General features: G+C 38.9%; 1 protein-coding gene across 2 annotated transcripts; it reads left to right on the forward strand.

The window, feature by feature from the left end:
- The first annotated feature begins 1826 nt into the window (after positions 1 to 1826).
- Positions 1827 to 18756, forward strand: eme1 (essential meiotic structure-specific endonuclease 1). 2 transcript variants are annotated; one of them, XM_082544864.1, is made up of 10 exons: positions 1827 to 2152; positions 2241 to 2350; positions 3000 to 3712; positions 3879 to 4006; positions 4171 to 4260; positions 5610 to 5731; positions 7941 to 8079; positions 9883 to 9998; positions 10107 to 10296; positions 18475 to 18756. In XM_082544864.1, exons 3-10 carry the CDS (start codon positions 3022 to 3024, stop codon positions 18649 to 18651), a joined length of 1653 nt encoding a protein of 550 aa, XP_082400990.1. In that variant the 5' UTR covers positions 1827 to 2152; positions 2241 to 2350; positions 3000 to 3021; the 3' UTR covers positions 18652 to 18756. The 2 variants fall into 2 exon arrangements, with proteins under 2 accessions (XP_082400990.1, XP_082400989.1); XM_082544863.1 differs by having other exon boundaries at positions 1827 to 2350.
- The last annotated feature ends 7525 nt before the right edge of the window (positions 18757 to 26281 follow it).

The raw sequence follows: 26281 nt of genomic DNA on the forward strand, positions 1-26281 counted from the left end.
AGACAGAAAAATACAAGTACAACTGACCATTTATACTAGTTAATAGACCTTCTCTCCACATCATATGCTTTTTCTATATAAAAGAAAACTGCCAATACACCTGTGGCTTAAGGATGCTGGATCCACATCTCCCTCTTCTAAAACCACTCTGATATTTCGCCATAAATCCTTTATCCTTTATTTATATAGTATTTCATTTTTCATTCTCTCCATTATTTTGCAGACATTAGATGTTAAAGTTATTGGTCTGTAGTTTCCTGGTTTTGGTTTCCTTCCTGGTTTATGTAAACCATTGTATAACAAACCTGATCCTTTGTCTTTGCAAACGGTATATTCAAGAAATCCTTTGTGTCATTTTCTAGATCTGTAATGCCTCTACCTATTTTCCCGTCGTCACTATTGTTATTTAAACGAACTTTAGCAAAAGTTTCTACTAGCACACCTGCCTTCTCTTCATGATTCTCTGCTGCAGCTTCCTTGTCATTTTTAATGGTTCTTCTTACATTAGCCTGTGACCTTTTATGTTCAATAATATTCTGAGAATTCTGATTCCTTTTTAATATCTTAAAAGCTTTATTTCAGCTCTTAATTGCTTTATCACATTCCTTTGTTCCCTCGGGTACAATCTTCTTTTTGCTCTTATCTTCTTTCTACTCTGGTTTGCTGCTTCTTGAATAGCATTGCAGACAGAAGAATTTAAATCATCATTATTAACATTCATAAAATTTTTTTTGCATCTGCTGGTCACTAACAAGTCTAAATGTCTTCCAATCTGCAGAACTAAAACATCGCTTTTTGTACGCCGCCTGTATCACACTCCTCTGTAGTTCTGTCATTTCCTGCTCTTGTTTCTTTAACTACCTGCCATGAAGAAACACATACCAGTGAACCTGATACTAATGTGAGATCAACTGGTTATTCCGTACCATCGAGGACATTGCTTCTTGTACCACTTCCATCATTTAGGCGTACCAGATTTTTCTTCTTCTTTAATTCTTCAGTTACTGCTCCTTTTTGATCATTATGTTTTACTTCTGATGTAAGTGGCCTGAAATGTTGGGATATTAAAACAAAAAGATACAGACACAACTGCTATTAAAAGACTTCCATCTATAAGGATTTTAGATAGTGTGACCTCTCCTAACCTCTTTTTCAGTTTGTGCAAAAAAATTATTGGGCTCAACTGCACCCCCCATCCTCCTTGCTGAATTTTAGGACTATTTTAAACTCTTCTCTTATAATCTCTTTCCAGACCACACTACCTTCGTCTGAACTATTTCCTCTAAATTTTTGTTTGCTGCTCTGTGTTCCTAATAAATTTCCATCCACTCTTCTGTTTCTCTCTTCGTGACTCCTTTTCACCAACCGGCATCAACTCTCCCTAATCCATGTCGTCCTCATCCTCTACCTGAAATGTCATTCTAGTCCAGCCACACACCAGCTTATGCCAAGCGCAAAAATCTGTGATCCAAATCAGGAGGGCGTATCGATCCAGTTATCGATACCAAAATTGGTATTGGCATTAGATCAGCACTATTGCAATAGGATCAGTACTTTGTTTCTGTCCTCCAAGTTCAGCAAATAGCCCACTGAATTGTGTTAAATCTATTATTTATTAGGAAATGAAAAAAATACACCTCAAACATGGACTATGAAAAATATCTCACCCTTTTGTATTGACTGTCACAACTATTTTATATAGCACATTTAAACAACAGAAGCTGACCCAACGTGCTTTATAAACACGCCTATTTACATTACAGGTCTCAAAGAACCCAAATTTTGAAATACACCTGTGTTGTGTTTTGTTGTGTTAACTAAGTATTGTAGAAATTAAATTTCTGAGTGATTTAGTGGTCGATGACGATTCATCTCATAAATCATTACACACTGCACTTCCCTACATAAGCTGCCTTTATAAGTTAAAAGTATCAGTACCGGCAATACTGACCCTATATTTATTTGATATCGGATCGATACCGACGTTTGCAGTATTGCACAGACCTGACGTAGTCCAAAAACCAAAAAAAACTAAGAATCACTTTTGTTTGTAGTTTAAATCTCGCGCCGTCACGTTCTTTCCGTCTGCAAACCTCTACTTCTACACGCACGACTACTATCTCTACTACTGTTAGGGCCACATTAAAAAAAGGTTAGTTTCTATTTTGGGATTAAGGTCGATACTTTGAGTTTAGAAACATTATTTGAAAAAGTTTTTCTTTTCTTAATGTGGCCACAAGACCCGGCCTCAGTGTCCACGGAAGTTTCAGAAAATCCTCGCCCTCGGGGAACCCCTGAATGCATCATTACCCGGGGAAATCAAACAAGTCTCGCAGTTCTCTGTGTTCGGGTAAATAAATAAATAATTTCTCGCTGTAGTTTGAAGTTAGAGCGAGTAGTTAATTTTTTTTCTTATCTATGCTGCTTCTTTATTAACTACTTAATTACTACTGCCTTGTAATTTCAAAGAGTTAAGCGAACCGCAGTAAGTGACGCGTTAAGCTAGTCTGCTAACCTTCAGCTGATGCCTGCAGTCGGGTAAAATGTGCTCGGGTTGTCCTTCCTGATCGTTTCTAAAAGAACATTAATGTCGTGCCAAACTCAATTTAAAAAGTAATTTCTTTATCGCCAGGTCCTGTTTGGTTAGACACAGCGTAGCTGTAAGTTGGATATTCAATTAAGTGAGAGAAGTCAATAACGTTACACCAAGCGACTCCTATAATTGGCCTTGCTTATCTTCTAACTGCAGAAAACACTACGGTGGGCGGTAACAAGCACTGCGCACTGTTTATTCAAATAAGAATTTCACTGAAATAAGGCTTGCTGGTTGGACTGTGTTCAAGTCGAATTTACGAAAACGCCTTTACCTGTTGCTTTAGGTTTTGATTTTCAGGTTTACCTAATAATTTGTTAATTATTTAAGAAGCATAAAGACTTTTGTTTCAAATCTTGTTGAGTGATGATGCTCTTGTTGTTCTTGTGTCACACAATATGTACAGTAACCTCCGTGGACATGTGATCATGGGCAGCCAAAGTGACTGCACCAGTGACCCAGATGAGGAGCTGCCTGTGTTTGACTTCCTCCAGCCAGCCTCCCACAGACGTGCAGAGAAACCAGACTTGGTCGACTTTGATGGTTCTGATGCTGCAGCAGCAGCTGTCTCCTCCCCAGGGAGGGGGAGTGGTGGCGTGTGCATGGGAATGGCTAATGTAATGATAATCAGCAGCAGTTCCGATGATGATGATGCACCTTATGTTCCTTTGGCACAAAGAATCAAGGCAAGGCGAGACAATGTGATTAGCGCCTCCACCATCGTGACTAACGAGAACGATGCTGAGCACTGTTTGCCGCTCTGTCTGACCAGCTCACAGTTTTCTGGCCAGAATGGCTTTTCAGAGTCAGAGTGCCCGCTTGGCTCACATCAGGTGAGAAAAATGAGCTGTGGACAGGAGCTTCCTCTGAACGGAGCAAGGAACACAGACACTTCTCCTTCCAAGAGGAAACTTGGCAAGCGAACGGTTGAGGAGATCCAGGCCTCCAGGGAAGTGGCTCTGAGTAAGAGGGAGGCTAAGAAGAGACAGCAGCCAGACAAGGATGTGCTCAGGGAGGAACGAGAGAGACAGAAAATGGAGAGGAAAGCTCTGGCAGAGGCAGCTAGGGCCCTGAGGCCAGAGGAATGTATCAAGCATATGGTGGTGGTGGTGGATCCAGGTAAAAAGAAAACATTAAATTATACTTGGCAATGTAGATAAATGCAGATCATTACAAATTTTATTTTAAACTGCACATGCAGCCAGTCTTTCATCTGCAGTATTATTGAAGTCATTAAATGTGCTAATTGTGGCTGTAATTGTGCTGAGTGTGTTTGTGTGTGCAGCTCTCCTACAGCTGGAAGGAGGTGGCACTTTGCTGGCCTCGTTACAGGCTCTGGGTTGTAGCTGCGCCATCAAGAAACAATCCCTCCCACGCAGTGTGAGCTGGATGAGAAGAGCTCCCTGTGCGCAGGTGATAAGACACATGCAATATTTTTCTCTTTACCTCACTTTACTCAAAGTGAAGCATGAATGTGAACTTGTCAAATTTGCCGTAATTGCCATAAATGAATGAGAAGTGGTTTCATGAGTGCTTATTTAGCAGTAACACCTTTTATTATCTTTGCCATGTTTCAGGGAGATGAAGGAGCATCTGTACCAGAGGCCAATGTTGTGATACAGATGACAGTGGAGGACTTCATTACTTTGATCCACAACTACGTTCAGGTTTGTTGTGGGTGCTGATGGTATGCTTGAAGGATCAACAGAGCAGAACCACTGCTTCTTCTACTGACTTCTGACTTCTTCTACTGTTTAGAAGAAGTCTAGATGAAGCATAACTGCATCTGATCAGAAACTAGGCGAGTTTAGGAACAACAGGAGGAAAACGGAGAAGGCAAAAGGCAAGTGCCAATTAGAAAATGACATTAGGTAATGTTAAAGGAGTTATGTATTTTGGCCATTAGGGTAAAAAAACCACACAAATGATAAAAACTTCCATCGGTCTATTAAAAAAAAAAAAAAAGATCAGATGGTTCAAACCATAAAAATTCTCTGTGAGACAACAGTAACCATAGAACAATAAAAATACGAGGATGAGTGTGAAAATATTTTGAGAAAAATATTTATTTATTCTTTACTTATTTAAGAGGGTGAGTAACATACTTCCCTTGACCTACAACCATTCATGTAAGCACTATTTAACTTTTTTCTCTGCTTGTTCTATCGCAGTGCTTTCTAACATTCACACACATTCATACTCCAATGGCTGCATTGGAACTTTGGGTTACTATCTTGCCCAAGGATATTTGGCATGGAGACTTGAACAGCCAGAGATTGACCCACCAACCTTCCGATTAGTAGCTTTATAGCTATTGCTAATTTCTACCCTTAGAAAACCAGTGGCACCTGCAGTGCTGCTTATATGTACAGCTAGTGTGAGCTTAAACATTGATGACATCCACGTTTTGTACATCAACCAAGAAAATTAGATTATGCTAAACATGTACAAATGGTCAACTCCAAGCTAACGAATTCCCCATAAAATGTAAATATGTTTAAAAAAATTACAAATATTTTCTGAAACAGGTAGTTTTAGCAGTAGTTTTCAACAAACCTTACTAAGACTAGGGTAAATTATGTATTTGTAGCCAACTGTTTTCAGTAGTGGATTCATATATTCTTGGTGGCATAGAATGATTTTTGTTGCAGAAAGACACTGAGATGAAAGGTGTTGTCTTATTTATGTTTTTTAAATAACATGTACAACACTGGAGCTTCAAGGCACAGAGAAATAACAGGTATGAGGCTTTCAATATTCAATACACACAATCATAAATTGTGTGTATTGAATATATTGTAATTGTGAGCGTGGCGAAAAACTGACGCAGAAAATTGCTTGTGCAGGACATGGCAAACAAGAAAATATGTTATTACATGTAAGAAATAAAGGTAAACGTTTACATAATTTTCATTCTTGTCATTAGTTGCATAGTATAATTAATTTGAAAGAGTTCTAATTGCATATCAATAGAGTTAATTTTTTTTCCTAATATCTACCTCCCTGTCTAATCCAGAATGAGAGGCATGGCAGATCAGACTGTGGGTCCACATTGACATCCTGGGTCCAGGAGCAGCAGAGGCGTCACCTTGGCAAGACCCTTAGCCTAGCAATTATTGAGCTTGAGAAATACTTCAGGTAAGGATTTGAAGGTTGAGCTGTAGAACATTTTAAAGGATAATTTGGTTATTGTTGCTCTATAGTATGTGCTATCGTTGTATTTAGCCCCTCTATTAATGGGAAAGTTGTTCATCTGGCTCAGGATCCATTGGATTTTAATTAATTTAATTATGAAGTTCCACAGGGTTCCGTGGTAGGACCAATTCTGTTTACATTACAAGTGCTTCCCTTGGGCAGTGTAATTAGAAAGTACATTTTCACTCCTGTGCAGCTGACTTTATCTATCTATGAAACCAGGTAAAACAAACCAGTTAGATAAACTGCAGGAATGTCTTCATGACATAAGGACCTTGATGACCTAAAATGTTTTGCTTCTAAATTCAGCTGAGGTTAATGTACTCGGCCACCAAAAATCTCAAAAATATGGTCTCTAACCAGGTGCTTACTATGGGATGGCATTACTTTGACCTCCAGTAACTCTGTGAGGAATCTTGGAATCGGTTTTCACCAGGATATGTCCTTCAATGCACGTATTAAAAAAATATGTTTGACTTTCTTCCATTCGCAATATCTCTAAAATTAGAAACACCCTATTTCAAAGTGACACTAAAAAACTAGTTCATGCATTTATTACTTCTAGGATGGACTACTGTAATTTGTTGTTATCAGGGTGTCCTAAAAAACTCCCTGAAAAGCTTTCAGTTGATCCAAAATGACTGGGAAAGAGAGCATATTTCAGACGATATTAGACTGGAGGCTTACTTATGATTCCCAGAAAATTTAAGTAAAAAGTAAGAAAGTAGAATGGGAGGCAGAGCCTTCAGCTTTCAGGCCCCTCTTCTGTGAGACCAGCTTCCAATTTAGATTCAGGAGACAGACAGCCTCTCTCTACGTTTAATATTAGGCTTCAAACTTTCCTTTTTGATAAAGCATATATTTAGGGCTGGATCAGGTCACCCTGAATCCTCCCTTAGTTACACTGCAATAAGCCTAGGCTGCTGGGGCAGTCCCATGATGATGAGGTTTTCCTTCCCACTGTCACCAAAGTGCCTGCTCATAGGGGATCATATGATTGTTGGGATTTCTCTGTATTTCTTTGTGTTTTTGTCTTGTATTTGCGTCTTTGCCTTACAATATAAAGTGCTTTGAGGCGACTGTTGTTAAATTGAATATATCACCAAATAGATAATTTCTCAGGCTTTATTACTTTTCTTTCTCACTATGAAAAAAACTTTTTTTAATGATCACTGCCAGAAACAACACCACCCAGTCATGAAAGCTCTTATTAAAACCCATTTGATGTAAGATGCAAAAGAATATTTTTTTGAAACCTATCTTCTTTAATGTATTTTTCAAAAGTATCATGATCCTTTTTAAAGTTGGGAACCCCCCCCCCCCCCCCCCAAAGGAAAAAAAGGCTCATTTTTTAAGTTGAATAATTTAAAAGCCCTATGACTTTGACTACATCAACACTTGTGGTGGTATCTGTTTCTCAGGAGGCAGAAGGTCAGGAGATTGATTCCACATGCCCAAGTGTCCTTGAGCTACATGCTCACCCCAGAGCAATGAACTGTGACTGTGTGGGTCTGTCAGTAAGCTGTATGAATATGTGTGTGAATATGAATGTGGCTGGTGGCAAGAAGCACTTTGAGTGCTCAATTAGAGCAGGAAAGCTGTATGTAAACACTAAAGTAACATCTGGAACTGAATAAAAAACTGAAAGATACTGAAATTAAAATGATAAATATTTACCAAAATTGGGAAATTAATGTATTACAATTACCAATTAAATACAAAATACAAATAAACGAGTACCCCCAATTAATCAAAATCTAAAAATGATACAATAAGGAACTTAAATGTACAATCAATATATGCAATGAGGTGGTAAAGATTTTCTGTATCTTTGCGACAACCGAGCTAAAACGCAGAGAATGGTCTGTCCATTACACCGGTTTTATGGTCCTACAAAGGTGTCTCTTTGTGTAACTTGCATAATAGTATAGAGTAAAGTGCTTCATAAAGTGTTTAAAAACAACAAGGCAAGCACTCAGAAACTGCATAACTGCGGAAACACATGGCTGTCTGAAAATATGGCAAGCATCACTGTGTAATCTGGAAAACCTCTGGTGGAAATGCTGTGAGGAATAGGTGTGAAGAGAGTAAATGCATCAATGAAGGTCCTGAGCATTAATGTCTAAAATGACCAAAAATGTTTTTTCCCAAGATCACAGAAATCACAAAAACAGAAGCATTTTCGAGAGGCTGTTGCAGGGGAGGAGACGGGGGGAAGTAAAGCCAAGAGGAGAAAGAAGAATGGTGGAGCTGGTGTACTGCCTGAGGTGTCGCGAGTTGACGTAGAGGAGGTAGGTTAGGTGGTTGACACAGGACAATTTATAATTATATAGAAAAATATAAAATTAAAGAGCTTTTGTATTAATTAAACAATTCCCACGCACTGAATCAATATATCCCTTAAATATAATAGTGGATAATGTGTGAAAAATGAACGTACATGGCCATGTGTGGAAAAAGTGATTGCTACCCCTAAGAAATCACTTAAATGGAAACTGCATGACAAAGTGGAGTAGACCAAAAGATCCTAAAAAGCCAGACATCATGCTGTAATCCAAGGCAAGTCAGGAACAAATGAGAAATAAAGCCATTGAAATTCCAGTCTGGAAGTAATAAATGCATGAACTAGTTTTTCAGTGTCACTCTGAGACAGGATATTGTGCAAATGGAGGAAAGCAGTCTTACATATTTGTTTAATATGTGCATTGAAGGACATGTCCTGGTCAAAAATGACTCCCAGCTCCCTCACAGTGTTACTGGAGGCCAATGTAATGACATCCATAGTAAGCATCTGGTATGATACCGTATGACTTTTAAGACCGAGTACCAGAACGTCAGGGTTATCTGAATTTAGAAGCAGGAAATTAGCGGCCATCCAGGTCTTTATGTCTTTAGGACATTCCTGCAGTTTAACTAATTGGTGTGTGTTATCTGGCTTCATGGTTAAATAAAGTTGGGTGTCATCTGCATATCAGTGAAAATGTGTGGTATGCCCTCTAATGATACCTCCGCTAAGATAGGACTGCCTTTAACATTCTTGATCAGTGATGAACAGTAAGATATTATAGCTTTACTAGTTATCTGCTTTAATCTTTTAAATTAGGACTACGCTTCCTCCTCATTGTCATCCAGCCGTCCTGTTTTCCTGGCTGCTCGGGACAGTGTTCTGGGGGAGACGCTACCTTTTGTTGCACCGGCTACAGGGGCTTGCCTAACCTGCGTTTTTCAAGGGTGTGAAGCTGGGTCTCAAATTCAGTGATATTGGCCTCCAGGACTGCAAACACACTACACTGATTACAAGTATCATTATTGCTACAGGAGACCAAGAAGTAAACTAAACATCTGACACAATGAGCAGGAAAATGCAGGAGGAACAGGTGTAGAGGCCATGGTACTAGCAGGTTTGCTATGAGCTAAGCTAGTGAATCCCTAAATACAGAGTGAGTGAATATTTTAAATTAAATAATTTAAAATGTAAAACTTCTTCGTGTGTTTTGGATAAAGTGTGTGAAAATGACACTGTGAAATAGGATCTTATCTAGTTTTTAATACAACTGGCTATACAAATAAGCTACACAAAAACACCACTGTGTTGTAACAGGAAGTGATACCCTACCGCAGAGAGAGCCAACACCAAGCGGAGCGCCATCCAAAGGAACGTCAGAGTGACTCACTGACAGCTATCGCAAACGCTTGATTGCTGCTAAGGATGGGCCAACCAGTTGTTAGGTTTAGGTTCAGTGCCACGTAGGTCTGCCCCCCCCCCCAACAATAAACACCTGCGTTTTGCATTTACTTGTGCTATTTTTGTCTAATGTTTAATGTTGAAATTTGTTTAATGATGTGAATCATTAAGTGTGAGAAACATAAAAAAGGGGAAATGAAGAAGGGTGCAAACACTTTTTCACACCACTGTAAGATGTTTATTTAGTTTTTTTATATTGGTCTACAATTTCAAGGATCTCTGGCTGCAGTGGCAAACATGTTGATTTATACTGAAGAGTCTGGTGTGTTTTCAAGGGGCAAATTAAATCATGGTTACTATTTTGCTTAGGCTTACAGTGATTCATGTTTGTTTTCTGATATCCCTTCAGGCAATGGTGCATCTCCAGCTTCACACTGGTGTCTCAGTCTGCTTCTTTTGTACCTGGAGGGACTTCTCGGATCACATCACCATGACAACCAAAGCAGTTGCAGAGGCCCCTTTCAAGTGAGCAACTGTTTTTTTGGGTTTTTTTTTTCTCTCTCATCACAGTTCAGCTTAACACCACCTCTGCCAGATCAAACAGTCATTTCCCATGTTTCCCTGTTTTTTCAGGAGAGAGAGGGAAAAGACTGGCTTTTCCTTCTACCTAGAGAGTGAGTGGGCAGGGGGCCAGCGGGTGGATAGAGGTGGTAAGGGCCTGCTGCAGGTGTGGAAGAGACAGAACCAGCAGTTCAACAGAGTGAGCCCAGACATGGCTGCTGCCATCTTGGCAGCTTATCCCTCTCCACAGCTGCTCAAGAAGGTACAAGCTTGATTATAGCAACAGCTTACTGACAAGGCCGTGGTGAAGAATATATAATTCTGCCTTTCTGTTTTACTCCTGCTTCTGTATGTAATTAGAACAGTTCTATCAGATTCTTCTAACATGAAAAAATATTTTCTATTCTTATGGCAACAACAACCCCGATTCACAGCTTGTAAGGACTTAAAGGATCCACTGCTAACCTCTTATTGCGTTGCTCAGAACACAGTTGCAGAGAATTATTAGGTTTTTCACTGAAGTTCCATATAACGGAGCTCTGCTACAGTCTTTATGTTAAGGCAGGTTCACGTTGACTGCTTGAAAGTCAAACAATGTAATGTAATATTTGATCATTTTATTTACAGACTCTGAGGTAATTTTCTTTTTAACTTTTCTTTGATGGTTTGAAGTCCTTTACTTCTCTGGATTATCTTCACGTTTGTCATTCATTGAGTTGAGTTATCTTTATCTAATATTAGAATTTGATCCTAAACATTAAAAATATGTTCAGTAGACAAAAATATAAAATATACAAAAAACATTACATTACAGTAACAATCTTGTATATTTTTGATAAGCTACATACCTGATACTTGACGAGAGTTAGCAACTCCAAGTCTGATGCCAGGCGTTCAAGTTGGGGATGGATTGCTGCCTCAAGTGGAGCAAGTAAAGTGGGAGAAGAGTGGAGTAGGACACTGACAGATGGAGGGATGCAGGTGCTGTACTGGTCTGTTGTGCTGAAGAGACAGCTGAGCGTGAAAGCAAAGCTTTTGATTTCAATTCAATTCAATTCAATTTTATTTATATAGCGCCAAATCACAACATAAGTCGCCTCAAGGTGCTTCATAGATACAGAGAAAAACCCAACAATCATATGACCCCCTATGAGCAAGCACTTTGGCAACAGAGGGAAGGAAAAACTCCCTTTTAACAGGAAGAAACCTCCGGCAGAACCAGGCTCAGGGAGGGGCGGGGCCATCTGCTGTGACCGGTTGGGGTGAGAGAAGGAAGACAGGATAAAGACATGCTGTGGAAGAGAGACAGAGATTAATAACAGATATGATTCAATGCAGAGAGGTCTGTTACATAGTGAGTGAGAAAGGTGACTGGAAAGGAAAAACTCAATGCATCATGGGAATCCCCCGGCAGCCTACATCTATTGCAGCATAACTAAGGGAGGATTCAGGGTCACCTGGTCCAGCCCTAACTATATGCTTTAGCAAAAAGGAAAGTTTTAAGCCTAATCTTGAAAGTAGAGATAGTGTCTGTCTCCTGAATCCAAACTGGAAGCTGGTTCCACAGAAGAGGGGCCTGAAAACTGAAGGCTCTGCCTCCCATTCTACTTTTAAATACTCTAGGAACAACAAGTAGGCCTGCAGAGCGAGAGCGGAGCGCTCTAATAGGGTGATATGGTACTACAAGGTCATTAGGATAAGATGGGGCCTGATTATTTAAGACCTTGTATGTGAGGAGCAGGATTTTGAATTCAATTCTGGATTTAACAGGAAGCCAATGAAGAGAAGCCAAAACAGGAGAAATCTGCTCTCTCTTTCTAGTCCCCCCTCAGGACTCTTGCTGCAGCATTTTGGATTAGCTTAAGGCTTTTCAGTGAGTTTTTTGGACATCCTGATAATAATGAATTACAGTCGTCCAGCCTGGAAGTAATAAATGCATGAACTAGTTTTTCAGCGTCACTCTGAGACAGGATATTTCTAATTTTAGAGATGTTGCGCAAATGGAAGAAAGCAGTCTTACATATTTGTTTAATATGTGCGTTGAAGGACATGTCCTGGTCAAAAATGACTCCAAGGTTCCTCACAGCGTTACTGGAGGCCAAGGTAATGCCATCCAGAGTAAGAATCTGGTTAGATACCATATTTCTAGGCTTTTCAGGGCCGAGTACAATAACCTCAGTTTTATCTGAATTAAGAAGCAGAAAGTTAGCGGCCATCCAGGTCTTTATGTCTTTAAGACATTCCTGCAGTTTAACTAATTGGTGTGTGTCATCTGGCTTCATGGACAGATAGAGCTGGGTGTCATCTGCAAAGCAGTGAAAATGTATGCTATGTCTTCTAATGATGCTGCCTAAGGGAAGCATGTATAATGTAATCAGAATTGGTCCTAGCACTGAACCCTGTGGAACTCCATAATTAACCTCAGTGTGTGAAGAGGACTCTCCATTTACATGCACAAATTGGAGTCTATTAGATAGATATGATACAAACCACTGCAGTGCAGTACCTGTAATACCTACAGCATGTTCTAATCGCTCTAATAGGATATTATGGTCGACAGTATCGAATGCTGCACTAAGGTCTAGCAGGACAAGCACAGAGATGAGTCCACTGTCAGAGGCCATAAGAAGATCATTTGTAACCTTCACTAAAGCCGTTTCTGTGCTGTGATGAACTCTGAAACCTGACTGAAACTCTTCAAATAAGCCATTCGTCTGCAGATGATCTGTTAGCTGTTTGACAACTACTCTTTCAAGGATTTTTGATATGAAAGGAAGGTTGGAGATTGGCCTATAATTAGCTAAGACTGCTGGGTCTAGAGATGGCTTTTTGAGTAAAGGTTTAACTACAGCCAGCTTGAAGGCCTGTGGTACATAGCCGATTATTAGAGATAGGTTGATCATATTTAAGATCGAAGAATTAATTAATGGCAGGACTTCTTTGAGCAGTTTTGTAGGAATGGGGTCTAAAAGACACGTTGATGGTTTTGAGGAAGTAATTATTGAAGTTAACTCAGAAAGATCAATTAGAGAAAAAGAGTCTAACTTAACATCAATGGTACTAAAGTAGCTGTAGATAATATTACATCTGTGGGATGATTACTGGTAATTTTTTCTCTAATGATAAAAATTTTATTTGTGAAGAAGTTCATGAAGTCATTACTAGTTAACGTTAAAGGGATGGTTGGCTCAAAAGAGCTCTGACCTTTTGTCAGCCTGGCTACAGAACTGAAGAGAAACCTGGGGTTGTTCTTATTTTCTTCAATCAGTGACGAATAGTAAGATGTTCTGGCTTTGCGGAGGGCTTTCTTATAAAGCAGCAAACTATTTCTCCAGGCTAAATGATGATCCTCTAAATTTGTGACACGCCATTTCCTCTCCAGATTACGAGTCATCTGCTTTAGGCCTGGAAGTTTGAGAATTATACCACGGAGTCAGGTACTTCTGATTAGAGACCTTAGTTTTCAGAGGAGCTACAGTATCCAGAGTCGTACGTAGTGAGGAGGTGAAATTATTAACAAGATAATCGACCTCTGTTGGAGTAGCGTTCAGATAGCTGCTCTGCTCTGTGTTGGTACAGGGCATTGAAGATGATAACAGTGGGTGGATTATATTCTTAAACTTAGTTACAGCGTTTTCAGAAAGACATCTACTTTGATAAAGTCTACTCTCCACCGCTGTGTAATCAATTATTGTAAATGTTATCAGGAAATGATCAGACAGGAGAGGGTTTTCAGGAAACACTGTTAAATGTTCAGTTTCTATGCCATATGTTAAAACAAGATCTAGAGTGTGATTAAAGTGGTGGGTGGGTTGTTTTACATTTTGAGAGAAGCCAATTGAGTCTAATAACAGACTAAATGCCATGTTGAGGCTGTCATTTTTAGCATCTACATGGATGTTAAAATCACCCACAATAATTATTTTATCTGAGCTCAGAACTAAATCAGATATAAAGTCTGAGAAATCAGACAGAAACTCTGTGTAAGGCCCAGGTGGACGATAGATGATAACAAGTAAGACTGGTTTCTGAGTTTCACAGCTGGGGTGGACGAGGCTAAGCATCAGGCTTTCAAATGAATTAAAAGTCTGTCTTGGTCTTTCATTAATTAATAGGCTGGTGTGAAAAATTGCTGCCACACCGCCCCCTCGGCCTGTGCTTCGAGGTTTCTGGTAGTTAGAATGACTCGGGGGTGTTGATTCATTTAAACTAACATAATCATCCTGCTGCAACCAGGTTTCTGTAAGGCAGAGTAAATCAATTTGTTGATCAATTATTAAGTCATGTACTAACAGAGACTTGGAGGAGAGAGACCTAATATTTAATAATCCACATTTCACTGTTTTACTCTTTGGTTCAGATGTGGATACTGTATTGTTCTTTCTTTGTAATTGTTTATGTTTAAGTTGTTTGTTGCTGGTTTTTAGTTTGTTATTTGTCTTTTTGGAAGCTGACACAGTCTCTATGGAGATGGGTTTTTGGGGGGGTAGCAGGAGGAGAGAAGCTGCAGAGAGGCAATAGCAAAATTCTGAAAATGTGGTACTATAGGAAGCAAATGTATCAAGGTTGTAATTCTTCCTGAACTGATGAGAATTGCATACATATACAAGTCTTCTCATCTGTTTTTTTTAGTGCTGTCAGCGTTGATCTTGTTAAAACGACGTTAACGGCGCTAACGTGTTGACGCCGTGTGTCGCCCGCGCACGGGGTGATCCACGCTAACTCGCTAACGGAGATTTGCCGCGTTAATGCGGTTATTGTGTTAATGTCATTTTAATGAGATTAATTCTGACAGCAATACTGTTTTTACATGTTGATAAAAGATGATGGCCATAAGAAAACTACAAATGGCACAGCAAAACTACATGAGGAAAATGGCCCCATGTAGTTTTTGATGTTAAAGGCATCAAGAGTTGGGTATGAAGGCATACTTTACATTTCTGGTATTGTGACGTTTTTAGTTCCTACCCTCAGCTATGGCCATGAGTGATTAAAAGAATAAAACACACACAAATGAACTTCCTCTGAGGTGTGTGTGGTCTCAGTCTTTTTAGGTGTATTTTTTGCCAAATGGGTGTTTTTTAAAATCCACAAATATTTACCACAACATGAAATGGTAGGGGACCAATAACTGGAATCATTAATAGTAATGTGCTTTCAGAAGTCCTACTGCTTGTTTTTATGTTCTGTCTCTGGCTTGTGAAGCCAATTTTGAATTATAGGGGCCCTATTATACAGTGGCTTGCAAAAGTATTCGGCCCCCTTGAACTTTTCCACATTTTGTCACATTACAGCCACAAACATGAATCACTTTTATTGGAATTCCACGTGAAAGACCAACACAAAGTGGTGCACACGTGAGAAGAGGAACGAAAATCATACATGATTCCAAACATTTTTTACAAATAAATAACTGCAAAGTGGGGTGTGCGTAATTATTCAGCCCCCTTTGGTCTGAGTGCAGTCAGTTGCCCATAGACATTGCCTGATGAGTGCTAATGACTAAATAGAGTCACCTGTGTGTAATGTAATGTCAGTACAAATACAGCTGCTCTGTGACGGCCTCAGAGGTTGTCTAAGAGAATATTGGGAGCAACAACACCATGAAGTCCAAAGAACACACCAGACAGGTCAGGGATAAAGTTACTGAGAAATTTAAAGCAGGCTTAGGCTACAAAAAGATTTCCCAAGCCTTGAACATCCCACGGAGCACTGTTCAACCATCATTCAGAAATGGAAGGAGTATGGCACAACTGTAAACCTACCAAGACAAGGCCGTCCACCTAAACTCACAGGCCGAACAAGGAGAGCGCTGATCAGAAATGCAGCCAAGAGGCCCATGGTGACTCTGGACGAGCTGCAGAGATCTACAGCTCAGGTGGGGGAATCTGTCCATAGGACAACTATTAGTCGTGCACTGCACAAAGTTGGCCTTCATGGAAGAGTGGCAAGAAGAAAGCCATTGTTAACAGAAAACCATAAGAAGTCCCGTTTGCAGTTTGCCACAAGCCATGTGGGGGACACAGCAAACATGTGGAAGAAGCTGCTCTGGTCAGATGAGACCAAAATGGAACTTTTTGGCCAAAATGCAAAACGCTCTGTGTGGAAAACTAACACTGCACATCACTCTGAACACACCATCCCCACTGTCAGATATGGTGGTGGCAGCATCATGCTCTGGGGGTGCTTCTCTTCAGCAGGGACAGGGAAGCTGGTCAGAGTTGATGGGAAGATGGATGGAGCCAAATACAGGGCAGTCTTGGAAGAAAACCTCTTGGAGTCTGCAAAAGACTTGAGACTGGGGCGGAGGTTCACCTTCCAGCAGGACAACGACCCTAAACATAAAGCCAGGGCAACAATGGGATGGTTTAAAACAAAACATGTCCATGTGTTAGACTGGCCCAGTCAAAGTCCAGATCTAAATCCAATCGAGAATCTGTGGCAAGATCTGAAAACTGCTGTTCACAAACGCTGTCCATCTAATGTGACTGAGCTGGAGCTGTTTTGCAAAGAAGAATGGGCAAAGATTTCAGTCTGTAGATGTGCAAAGCTGGTAGAGACAGACCCTAAAAGACTGGCAGCTGTAACTGCAGCAAAAGGTGTTTCTACAAAGTATTGACTCAGGGGGCTGAATAATTACACACACCCCACTTTTCAGTTATTTATTTGTAAAAAATGTTTGGAATCATGCATGATTTTCGTTCCACTTCTCACGTGTGCACCACTTTGTGTTGGTCTTTCACGTGGAATTCCAATAAAAGTGATTCATGTTTGTGGCTGTAATGTGACAAAATGTGGAAAAGTTCAAGGGGGCCGAATACTTTTGCAAGCCGCTGTATGTATGACAAAATTGACATATCTTCTGTTGCAAACCACTTTCTCCCAGTTGTGCATCTCTTGTGTTTTTGGAAGCTGGCACGTTGTGCTGTCACTGCTACCGCTGGGTTGAACACTTAGCGTACCAGCATGTTGTTGTTAATTTTTTTACCATGATTTTATTGACTTTACTCAGTTTGTATTGCAACAGTTGGAAAAGATCACTTTGTTGGGGTAAAAAAATCTTCTGGTTTTGACATCTTCTCTTCCTATATTAACCCTTTAAGACCTACCATAGAACCAAGTCCGCCAGAGCTTATATTATATTTTACGTGCTGTAGTGCCATTTTTGGGAGCATTTCAAGTTGCTATACATCAATACAACCATTACAGCCTAAATTTTAATAATATGTATGCATTAAGTGTATAGTAATTACATAAATTGCAAAAAAGTGCAATAAACTACAAAAAAATTGAAAATCGTTTTTGTTTTTTTTTAACATATATTTCTAGTTAGAGAAATTTAAGAGGCTTATCCCTCAAAACTGTAAATACAAAAAAGTTGCACAAAATAGTTTCCCACCACAGGAAATTTATTTTGAGTGTCTTCATAGTTTTATTTTTGAAATACACCAATTTTTATATACTGCAGGAAAAACGAAAATAAATATTATAATGCAAATTTGCAAAAAAGCAGCATATGCATCAAAATAAACTATTTCCAACAGTGCAATATGAGTCCTAAGCATCCCAGAAACGACACAGAAAGTCATAAAGTCAAACATAACTTTTAAAAACACCAGTATAGGCTCATGAGGCCCTGATGGTAAAAAACGACATTTCCGCGAAAATGACGTCACTTCCGGTTTCGGGCAGGTCATGGCGGACATGCGATAGTTCGCGCTGACGTCTATTCCAGCGTAGGAAGTGTTATGAACAGCTGATCAGATCGGCAAAGCCTGTTTCTGGAATATTATGTTTTTGTTGCTGCAAACGCTTTTTATGCAGTTTTTGCAAAGCTATATGTGGAAGAAAACTGTGACCGAGGACAAGCTGATGGCATAAGATGCAAGTACAACTCCTCCGGTTTCATATGCAAAAAAAATTATTGCGCTAGCTTACGTGGTTGCAGTGCTACTGGGATTTAAAAGTAGTTGCGCAAAACGGAGCGTGCCCCCTTCTACCGGTTTTAAAGGGTTAAGTGCTGATGTAGAGGTATTTCCTTGGGTAATGACATCTATGGTTCAGAAGAATATTACAGTATGTACCTATGCTGAGAATCCAGTTCATTCAAGCACCTTAAATAGAGTACAAAGCATTTTTTTTCAAATCCTGTTGATGTGTGATCACCTCTATTTGCTCTATCCTGCATAAATTTGTGTCGGCTTGCGTCTTTTCATAGACTTTGCAAGCAAAACAATTACATACAAACTTCACTTTGTGTTTGGTCTGTGGTCATCATTGGAGGTGGCATGAAGAGCTTAGGCTTTTTTATTACTTTATTTATCACAATGTTAAGTGCAGCCAATAAGATTTCTCGGATGTGAGTCAACACATCACAAGGCACATCTGCAAACATGTCAGTTTATTTGTTAATACTTGATATTTCCTTGTCTGTTTGTAGGCTTACAACCTGTGCAGAACGAAACAAGAGAAGATCTCTTTGCTCTCTGACCTTCTGATCCGGAGAGGAGAAGGTGTCACTTCCACCACTCGTAGGATTGGTCCGGAGCTCTCCAGACGCATCTTCCTGACAATGAGCTCCTGTGATCCAGAACTGAGTCTAGACTCTAATCTCTGAAATTTGAATTTGATTTTGTGGCCCACCTGCTTTGATTTGGCAGTTTGTGGTCATATCTTTGAATTTAATGCTATGTAATTAAAGTTCAGATTTTTAAAACTTTTATTTATGTATTAAAGTTTTATTCAAATAACAGTTTTGAAGACCACTATAAGATATGCACATCAACCATACTAAATTGATTCTGGGGGAAATTGTGTTACAGCTCACTTTAAGCGTTAGTGAGGTGACTGATTTTAATCTTTGGCACTGTTTTATTTACACATGTATTCCCTCCCTGCTTCATAGCATTGAAAGACACCTTCAGTTGTGATAACTTTGAAGTGAGATGACGGGTATTTCAACATGTGTTTCAAATAACTCAAAGACCAAACCTGCCATATCAGTCTAAATCATGTTTCACAAAAATGTAAGAAACATATTAAATATATTATTGTGAAATTAGAACAGTCACAATTTATCATCTCATCCACATCTGTTTCCAATCACTGGACCTTAAGCCTCACCCACAGTGCTCAGGTGGCACGCCCCAACACAATGATATTGACCAATCAGCTGAAAGGAAAAAATTTCTGGTCAAAATTCGTATTTGCAAGTTGAAACTCAGAAGCGAGGGAACTTGAGCGCAGAGTTTTACGCTTTGTATCTGTAAACAGACCTTAACAAAAAAAATGTGTAACTTGTGTAATTTTTTCCATTTTCAAACAAATCTTTTTTAGACATACGCAAATTCTTATCTATATACAAAAATTGTAGATCTTGACAAAATGCACAAAGACACAATTTTCAGATATTTTTGTTTACAAGGTTACAAAACTCAGTTCACAACTACACAGTCTCATTTACAAGTACAAAATATGACCACAATTTGAGCCCATTACGTGTGAATAATGTAGAAGTTTGTGGAAAATTGTAGCTGACTAAATGTCACTAGTTGGGCATAGCTTTGAGCCTTTGAAGCTTCAAATGCTCTTTTGTTACAATGAGAAAGATGTATTACTCTATCCAATGCTTCATCTGCCCATCTGTAGTCCAAGTGGATTTGAGGTGTCGCAAACACCTGTCTTCCCCTTTGTCTTCTCCAGGAATTTTGGGCATGAGAATCAGAACAGTATTTAAGGGTTCTGAGAGAGACCAATGAATAAGTTGGGTGGGGGTATGTGGTAGCACTCGACTTAAGCGGTCAAAGAAGTGCAGGAGACCGATGCTGTCCAGTGTAGCAAGTGATTTATTCACCATTTTGTGGCCCAAACAATATTTACAAAGAAACTCAACTCTATAATTAACTCAGTTCAAATAAACATAACTGAACTTAAATCAACAGAAATCAAACTGCACACAGCTACACTGACCTGAACCTTTTTTCCCCCGAAACACCTGAGTTCTTCTGCTTAAATAGTCCACTTAACCAAACAATTTCTCCTCTGGAGAGTGATTATATTCAAGCCTCTACTACTCCTCTTTACTGGCAACATAAACTCTGGTGTAATCAATACATATTACAACAATAAATCTATTTCTTCTCAAACCCTCTAAAATCAACTTTATTAAATTATAAGAGTTCTTCCCCTTCTGCACTTGGTCTCTTCCTGTGACCTCAAACGAACCCAGAAGTTATAAAGCAGGAAGTAAAACTACATTTCCTCCTTTTGCTTCTGGAAGACAGGTAGGTAAGGTAAGTTCTAAACAAGACCAATTAACAGTTGAAATAAAGAACATGTTAACTCTAACAAACTTGTATGAATTGATTTAAACCAAGATGTTATATTATATAATCTGTAAAAGTGCAGAACATAAACAAACCCGGGATAGTAGATGTTTGCCTATTGCAGATTGCATGTGAAATATGGTTAACTCAAAGCAAGAATGTTAACTAAGAATATAGACAAATGGTCTTCTCACCCACTTTGTCACAGGGTAATGCGTGGAGAGTTTGGGTGCGTTTGGTAATTGTAGGGTTACACGGTCTTATTGCAAATGGATTTACAGATGCTATTGGCTGATAGTTTTAATTATAAATTCTAATATATAAATGGTTACGGGGCTTAAATGGCTTTTAGGAAGTTTGGAAATACCCCCAGCATGTTATGTAAAGTGTGGCTCATTAGCAGCAGGGTATAAAAGGCTGCCAATTACCCAATTAGCGCTGTTTATATTTGCTGCTGATATAGGTCACTAGTGTTGCACAGAGCTGTTAAGGTATGAAAATTAAAACTTTCATAAATAAAAATAATAAGACTTGGGTTGTTCTAAATCCAGCCTGCAATAATTGTAGCCTGGCTGCTCAATGGTCATTCATCACACTAATATTTGTGGCATGCAATTTACTGCAAATTGTGCTAAATCTAATATGGGAAAAAGCATGTCTTATGCCTGTTGTGAAGCCCGTATTGGTTGCTTCTAGCAGTCAGGGGCAAATGCTATCAGAATGAGTGTGTAATTGCCATTTTGGATGGATGATTCGGAGCTCTTAGTGCAATACCAAAAATTTTGTCTGTTACCTTAAACCCTTCACTCATCCCCCTTTTCTCAGTGGTTCACACTCAGCAAGTCACATTTCCCTCTAGAATCTGTAACAAAGCAGTCACAAACGTACCATAAACTTACCATAAACTTCCACATGTGGATGGGAACCATACACCTATTAAGTAAATTCTAAATGAAGTCCACCAGATGACTGTAGATTTGAGGCACTTCTGCATTGGCTTCTGGAACCTATACATTTTCTATATATTGCAATGAAGAAATTATATGAATGTTTTTTTGTTAAATAGATGTTACACATTCACAACTATTTTATGAATGGATTTATGGATAGCCACACAACAGCCATCCCAGGTAGAGAGAGTAGCATTACAGGAGTGGACTTTATGTATTTTCTTAAAGATAAACCACATTATTAATCCATTTCCTTTTCTGTACATCTAAATTTCATTTCATTTCTTGCATGGCGTACTTAATGTGTGTGGACTATCACAAGCATTACTTCTAGTGAGTTTACACAGTAGGACCAAAAATGTATCACAGACTGGGAGATCAGGAGGTCGAGTTATTGTCTCAGGATTTTTCTTGACATTCTTTGAATCAGGAATGTTTCATTAAATTTTTCTTAAAGATAAAAAAGTAAAATAAAAAGGTTCTTGGACACAAACTTTCTCATGCTTCTATCAAGGACTACCAGGCAAGCTTTAAGAAACTTCTTCTAGCAGTATTTTTCAACCCAGAGTAAAGACTGTGAAATGGATCTGGTGGTTATTGAAAACCAAAATGTTTGCCAGGATGCTGGAATTTCACTTTACTCCTTTCTAAGTTCTTAAAGCTATAATTTATGGTCTTAGAATACTTGATGAAGATTTTATTGCATCTTTATCATTTAAAGTATATTTTTCATTCCCACCCTTTTTCCTTTTCCTTCCTTGACAAAATGACCAAAGCAGTGTATGCCATAATAATGCAGTTAAATTAAGTCTCTGTGGCTCACTTTTAATTTGGTTTAATTAGCCATTATATGAAGTGTCTCATACCTTGTGTGTTTAACCCTTGTCCAAATGAACCGCCTGTGCTCTCTGTGTCTTTGCTCTCTGCTTTGTCTGTTCCTTGTGTGTTGAGTCTTGTTGTCTTGTTATAGTGTGAAGTGTTAAAAAGCCTCCACAAATGTGATCCACTTTGCTTTGCCACGCACACGGCTCATTTTAGTCGCATTAGCAAGACTGGAACCTGACCAAGAAGTAATGACAGAGGAACAGAGGAAAAGACGGGGAAAGAGACAGATGGGTAACGAACTGTTTAATGGGCTTAAGTGATGAGCAGCATTCATCACTCCAGGTCCTGCATGCAGAGAGACACTTAGAGGTACAACAACTTAGGGGATAGGAGGTAGATTTCAGACTGACTCACACTGAAATATGCAGCATAGAGAGAAAAATACGGTTTATTCATATCTTTGATAAAAGAATAAAGAACAGTAAGGGGCTGTGCAAGGTAAAAAAAAAAAGAAGAAATAAAATGATAAGATAGGAATCTTTCAATATAAATATCAAAAAACTGGTTAGTGATGAAATGGATTAGGCTGCCATGTTGTTTTTTCTTTATTTATGTTTTTGTTTATTGTTTTATTATTTTGGAGCCAGAATGCCTCATATTTGGGAAATTTGCTGGCGTGCTAACTTACCAGCTAAGAATTACTGGCAAAACAGATCATCTATCAGATAAAAATGATTTTTAATTTGGATAAATTTTAAATGTTAGCCAATGGGGATTGACTTCCTTTTGAGCCAGCTGTTTGAGGAACTGCAGTTTTTTGGCACTTTGCCTTCCAAGGTTGCCACTTGATGGGGTCATTTTTTAATGACCATGAGTGGAGAGTTTCATAATTACAAGCATTGTCTTGAGGAGATGTAATCAGTTCCAGTGGCTATGATGGAGACAAAATATGATGCAGCCATTGTGGGAATACTAGACACCCACCAGTTTTAATTTAGGCAAGGTTAAAAAAAAACTGTTTGGGGATCAAAATAACTTTAATCTTTGACATCCAAATTCTTATCATTTTATGCTTGAGTGGAAAGTGAACATGCCGATGTAAAGTTCCCACTTGGCTTTCCTGAATTATCATATGCATGAACAGACAAAAACTGAAAACATAATGCCTCCAGGCATGGCTGCTGCTGGCATAAAGGCATAAAAATACAAATATCAAACAAAAATGCGTAAAAAACAAACCACTGGGACAGCAATTGATATCAACACACAGTGATTGGAGAAAAATTGAGGTGAAGCAATTTCTATGAATGGACATAAGTGATACACACATCATACCTACAGATGTGGGATGTCTTGATTATGACAGATGTTTTGCAACATAAAAATATTCCATTGCAAGCGACATTCTGTGAAGTCTGTAAAATAATGTATTATTACTGTTACTAAATTAACATAAATGCAGCATTTTTCTGCTCTAGCTGGTTGAAGTAAAGCTACTTTTACTATTTTATACAGGTTTGCTTTTATATGTTCAGTTTCTGAGTCCATCTTTTAATGTTAGTTCACCATATACTTTGCAGTATGCAGTATACTGCACTCATGTACTTAGAAATTAGGGCATCCAATCTAATGTTCTGTGTGTGACTTATCTCATCAAATAAGATCAAACGAAATTCATCTACTTAGAAAAATGATAACATTCACTGACAATGAGTACATAGTTCTGGAAAGCACAGGCAGACATGACAGGATGTAAACGCCAGGGGGCAGACTTGTGCTCTGGCTCAGAATAGTCAGATGGGGGAGGGAGATAGAAAAACATCAGGATGTGTCAGGATTTTGAGGCTGGATAAATTATCAGGCAGGCAGAAAATGAATCCTGTAAACTAAAGGATGGGAAGAGGAAGATAAATATACACACAGAAAGCTACTGAAGATTTTGATAAATGGCTGAGATAAGTTTGGGAGGATTTACTATACGCTAAGATAAGATTTCAGAGTGAAGGGCGTGTCAGTGTTTTATTCCTACATAGGATGTTGTCTGGTATATAAGTGGCTTTCACGGATTTTAGCAGTGGAGAACCTTGAAGAGAGAACTATGCATGTTCATAGTGTGCAGTAAGGAGGAACTGTCATTGTGGATTAAGGTCATACAGGTTATTTAGCTCTGCTCTGTGCCTGATTAAAAATGTATGATCATGAATTGTGATAGAATGTCAGATTATCAAGGGGGCACTGTACTGTGTACGTGTGTGTTTGTATATTTTCTGAATGTGTATAAAAATAAACCTGATAAAGCAAAGAAACTGCATGAAAAGCATTCATCATGGACATGTACACAACTTAACTTCAATTCATTTCACTTTACATAGCAATCACAAATCACATTTGCCTCAAGCCACTTTATACTGTAAGGTAAAGACACTACAATAATACAGAGAGAACCACGACAATCAGATGACCCCCAATGAGCAAGCACTTACACTTATTGACAGTGGGAGGGGAAAACTCCCTTTTAACAGAAGAAACCTCTGCTATAACCAGGCTCAGGGAGAGGCAGCCATCTGTCACAACCAGTTGGAGGTGAGGGGAAGGAGACAGGACAACAAACATACTGTGGAAGAGAGCCAGAGATTAATACTAATGATTAAATGCAGAGCTGTGCTTAAAATCATAGAGAATAAAAGAGGTATGTGAAGAAAAACCATTCTGTGCAACATGGGAAGTGCCCAGCAGCCTAGACCTATTGCAGCATAACTAAAGGAGCATTCAGACTCAACCGATCCACCTATAAGCAAAAGGAAAGGTTTAACTTAGACCTAATCTTAAAAGTAGAGAGAGTGTCTGTCTTTGCTTTCCTCATTCACACACTTTTTGTGCTTTCTATTTAACATCCACACTCCAATGAATGCATCAGAGAGCAACCTGAGGTTGGTATCTTGCCCAAGAATAGTTGGTATGTAGACTGGAGTAGCCAGGGATCAAACCACCAACCTCCCAATTAGTAGGTGACTTGCTCTAGCTCCTCAGCTACAGCCACCCCTCAAAACTGGGAAATGTCTTTTTCCCCAAGAAAGGGCAAATCAAGAAATGTTTTTGAGATATTTATATCAGATGTAGCCAGTGACTTAACTTTAATTATTCCTGTCCACCACTGCAATTGAAGTTAATTTAAATAAGACTTCAAAAGAACTGCTCAGAGGCTTTTTAGCATAGCTACTTCTTGAAGGACTATGGAGGACCTCAGATATCATTCTTTCAGAGCAATTCTTTCCACCTGAAATAAACATCTAACAGGAACATAACTGGAAATTTCCTGCAGTTTGTAATCTAAAAACAAGTTTTAATGCAGCCATATTGAAATACCATCTTCTGGTCTCTGGTTCAGGAGTGGCCTGATAATAGGAATGCAACATCTGTAGCCCCTTTCCTGACATTTGTGCATGTTGGCTCTTCATGTGCTGGCAGTCCACTCCTTTTGCAGCTCGTGAATCAACATTTCTTGATAATCTTCTCAAGGCTGTGGTAATTGTGCAGCGTTTATTACTATGCGTGTCCCTCCCAGCCAACTTTTTATTAATATGATTTGATACAACACAGCCAGCCTTTTTTACCAGCGACCTTCTGTAGCTTAACCTCCTTGTGTAGGTTCTTGATGATTCTTAAATATTATAATAATAAATGAGATGCTTGTGATTATCATAAGCCAGAGTCAAATTTCAAACATTAAAAAACAAAAAACTTTACATATAATAAATATTATTCTTCAAAAATAAATTAGCCTTTTCACAATAAGTTACAGTGAAGCATGCTGGGTGGATCATGTTCATTGGGGGTCTTCTCTAAAGCTGTGACAAGGAGACTTGTCTGATATGAGTAAAAAATGAATCCAGCCAGAAGAGAAGTTCTTAAAAAAAAAAAAAAAAACTGCTCCAGAGTGCAATGACCTGAGACTGTGTTGATGGTTCAGCTTTCAGAACGACAAAGACCTTAAAAAGCCAACAGTGTGACTTCAGGACAAGTGTGTGACTGTCCCTGAGTGGCCCAGCTGAAGCCAAGACTTAAAAGCAGCAGAGTTTCTGTGCAGAGACATGAAGACGGTACTTCACAGATGCTTCTCATCAATTCTGACAAAACTTGACAGAAT

The sequence above is a fragment of the Aulonocara stuartgranti genome (assembly GCF_965226115.1).
Source record: "Aulonocara stuartgranti genome assembly, chromosome: 8".
NCBI lineage: Eukaryota > Metazoa > Chordata > Actinopteri > Cichliformes > Cichlidae > Aulonocara > Aulonocara stuartgranti.

Excerpts from the sequence above, each read along its gene's own strand:
- eme1 (XM_082544863.1), top strand. The coding sequence starts at position 3,022 with ATGGGCAGCCAAAGTGACTGCACCAGTGACCCAGATGAGGAGCTGCCT. Across the intron at positions 4,261-5,609 it reads TGATCCACAACTACGTTCAG|AATGAGAGGCATGGCAGATC; the intron begins GTTTGTTGTGGG and ends TGTCTAATCCAG. Across the intron at positions 5,732-7,940 it reads GAGCTTGAGAAATACTTCAG|ATCACAGAAATCACAAAAAC; the intron begins GTAAGGATTTGA and ends TTTTTTCCCAAG.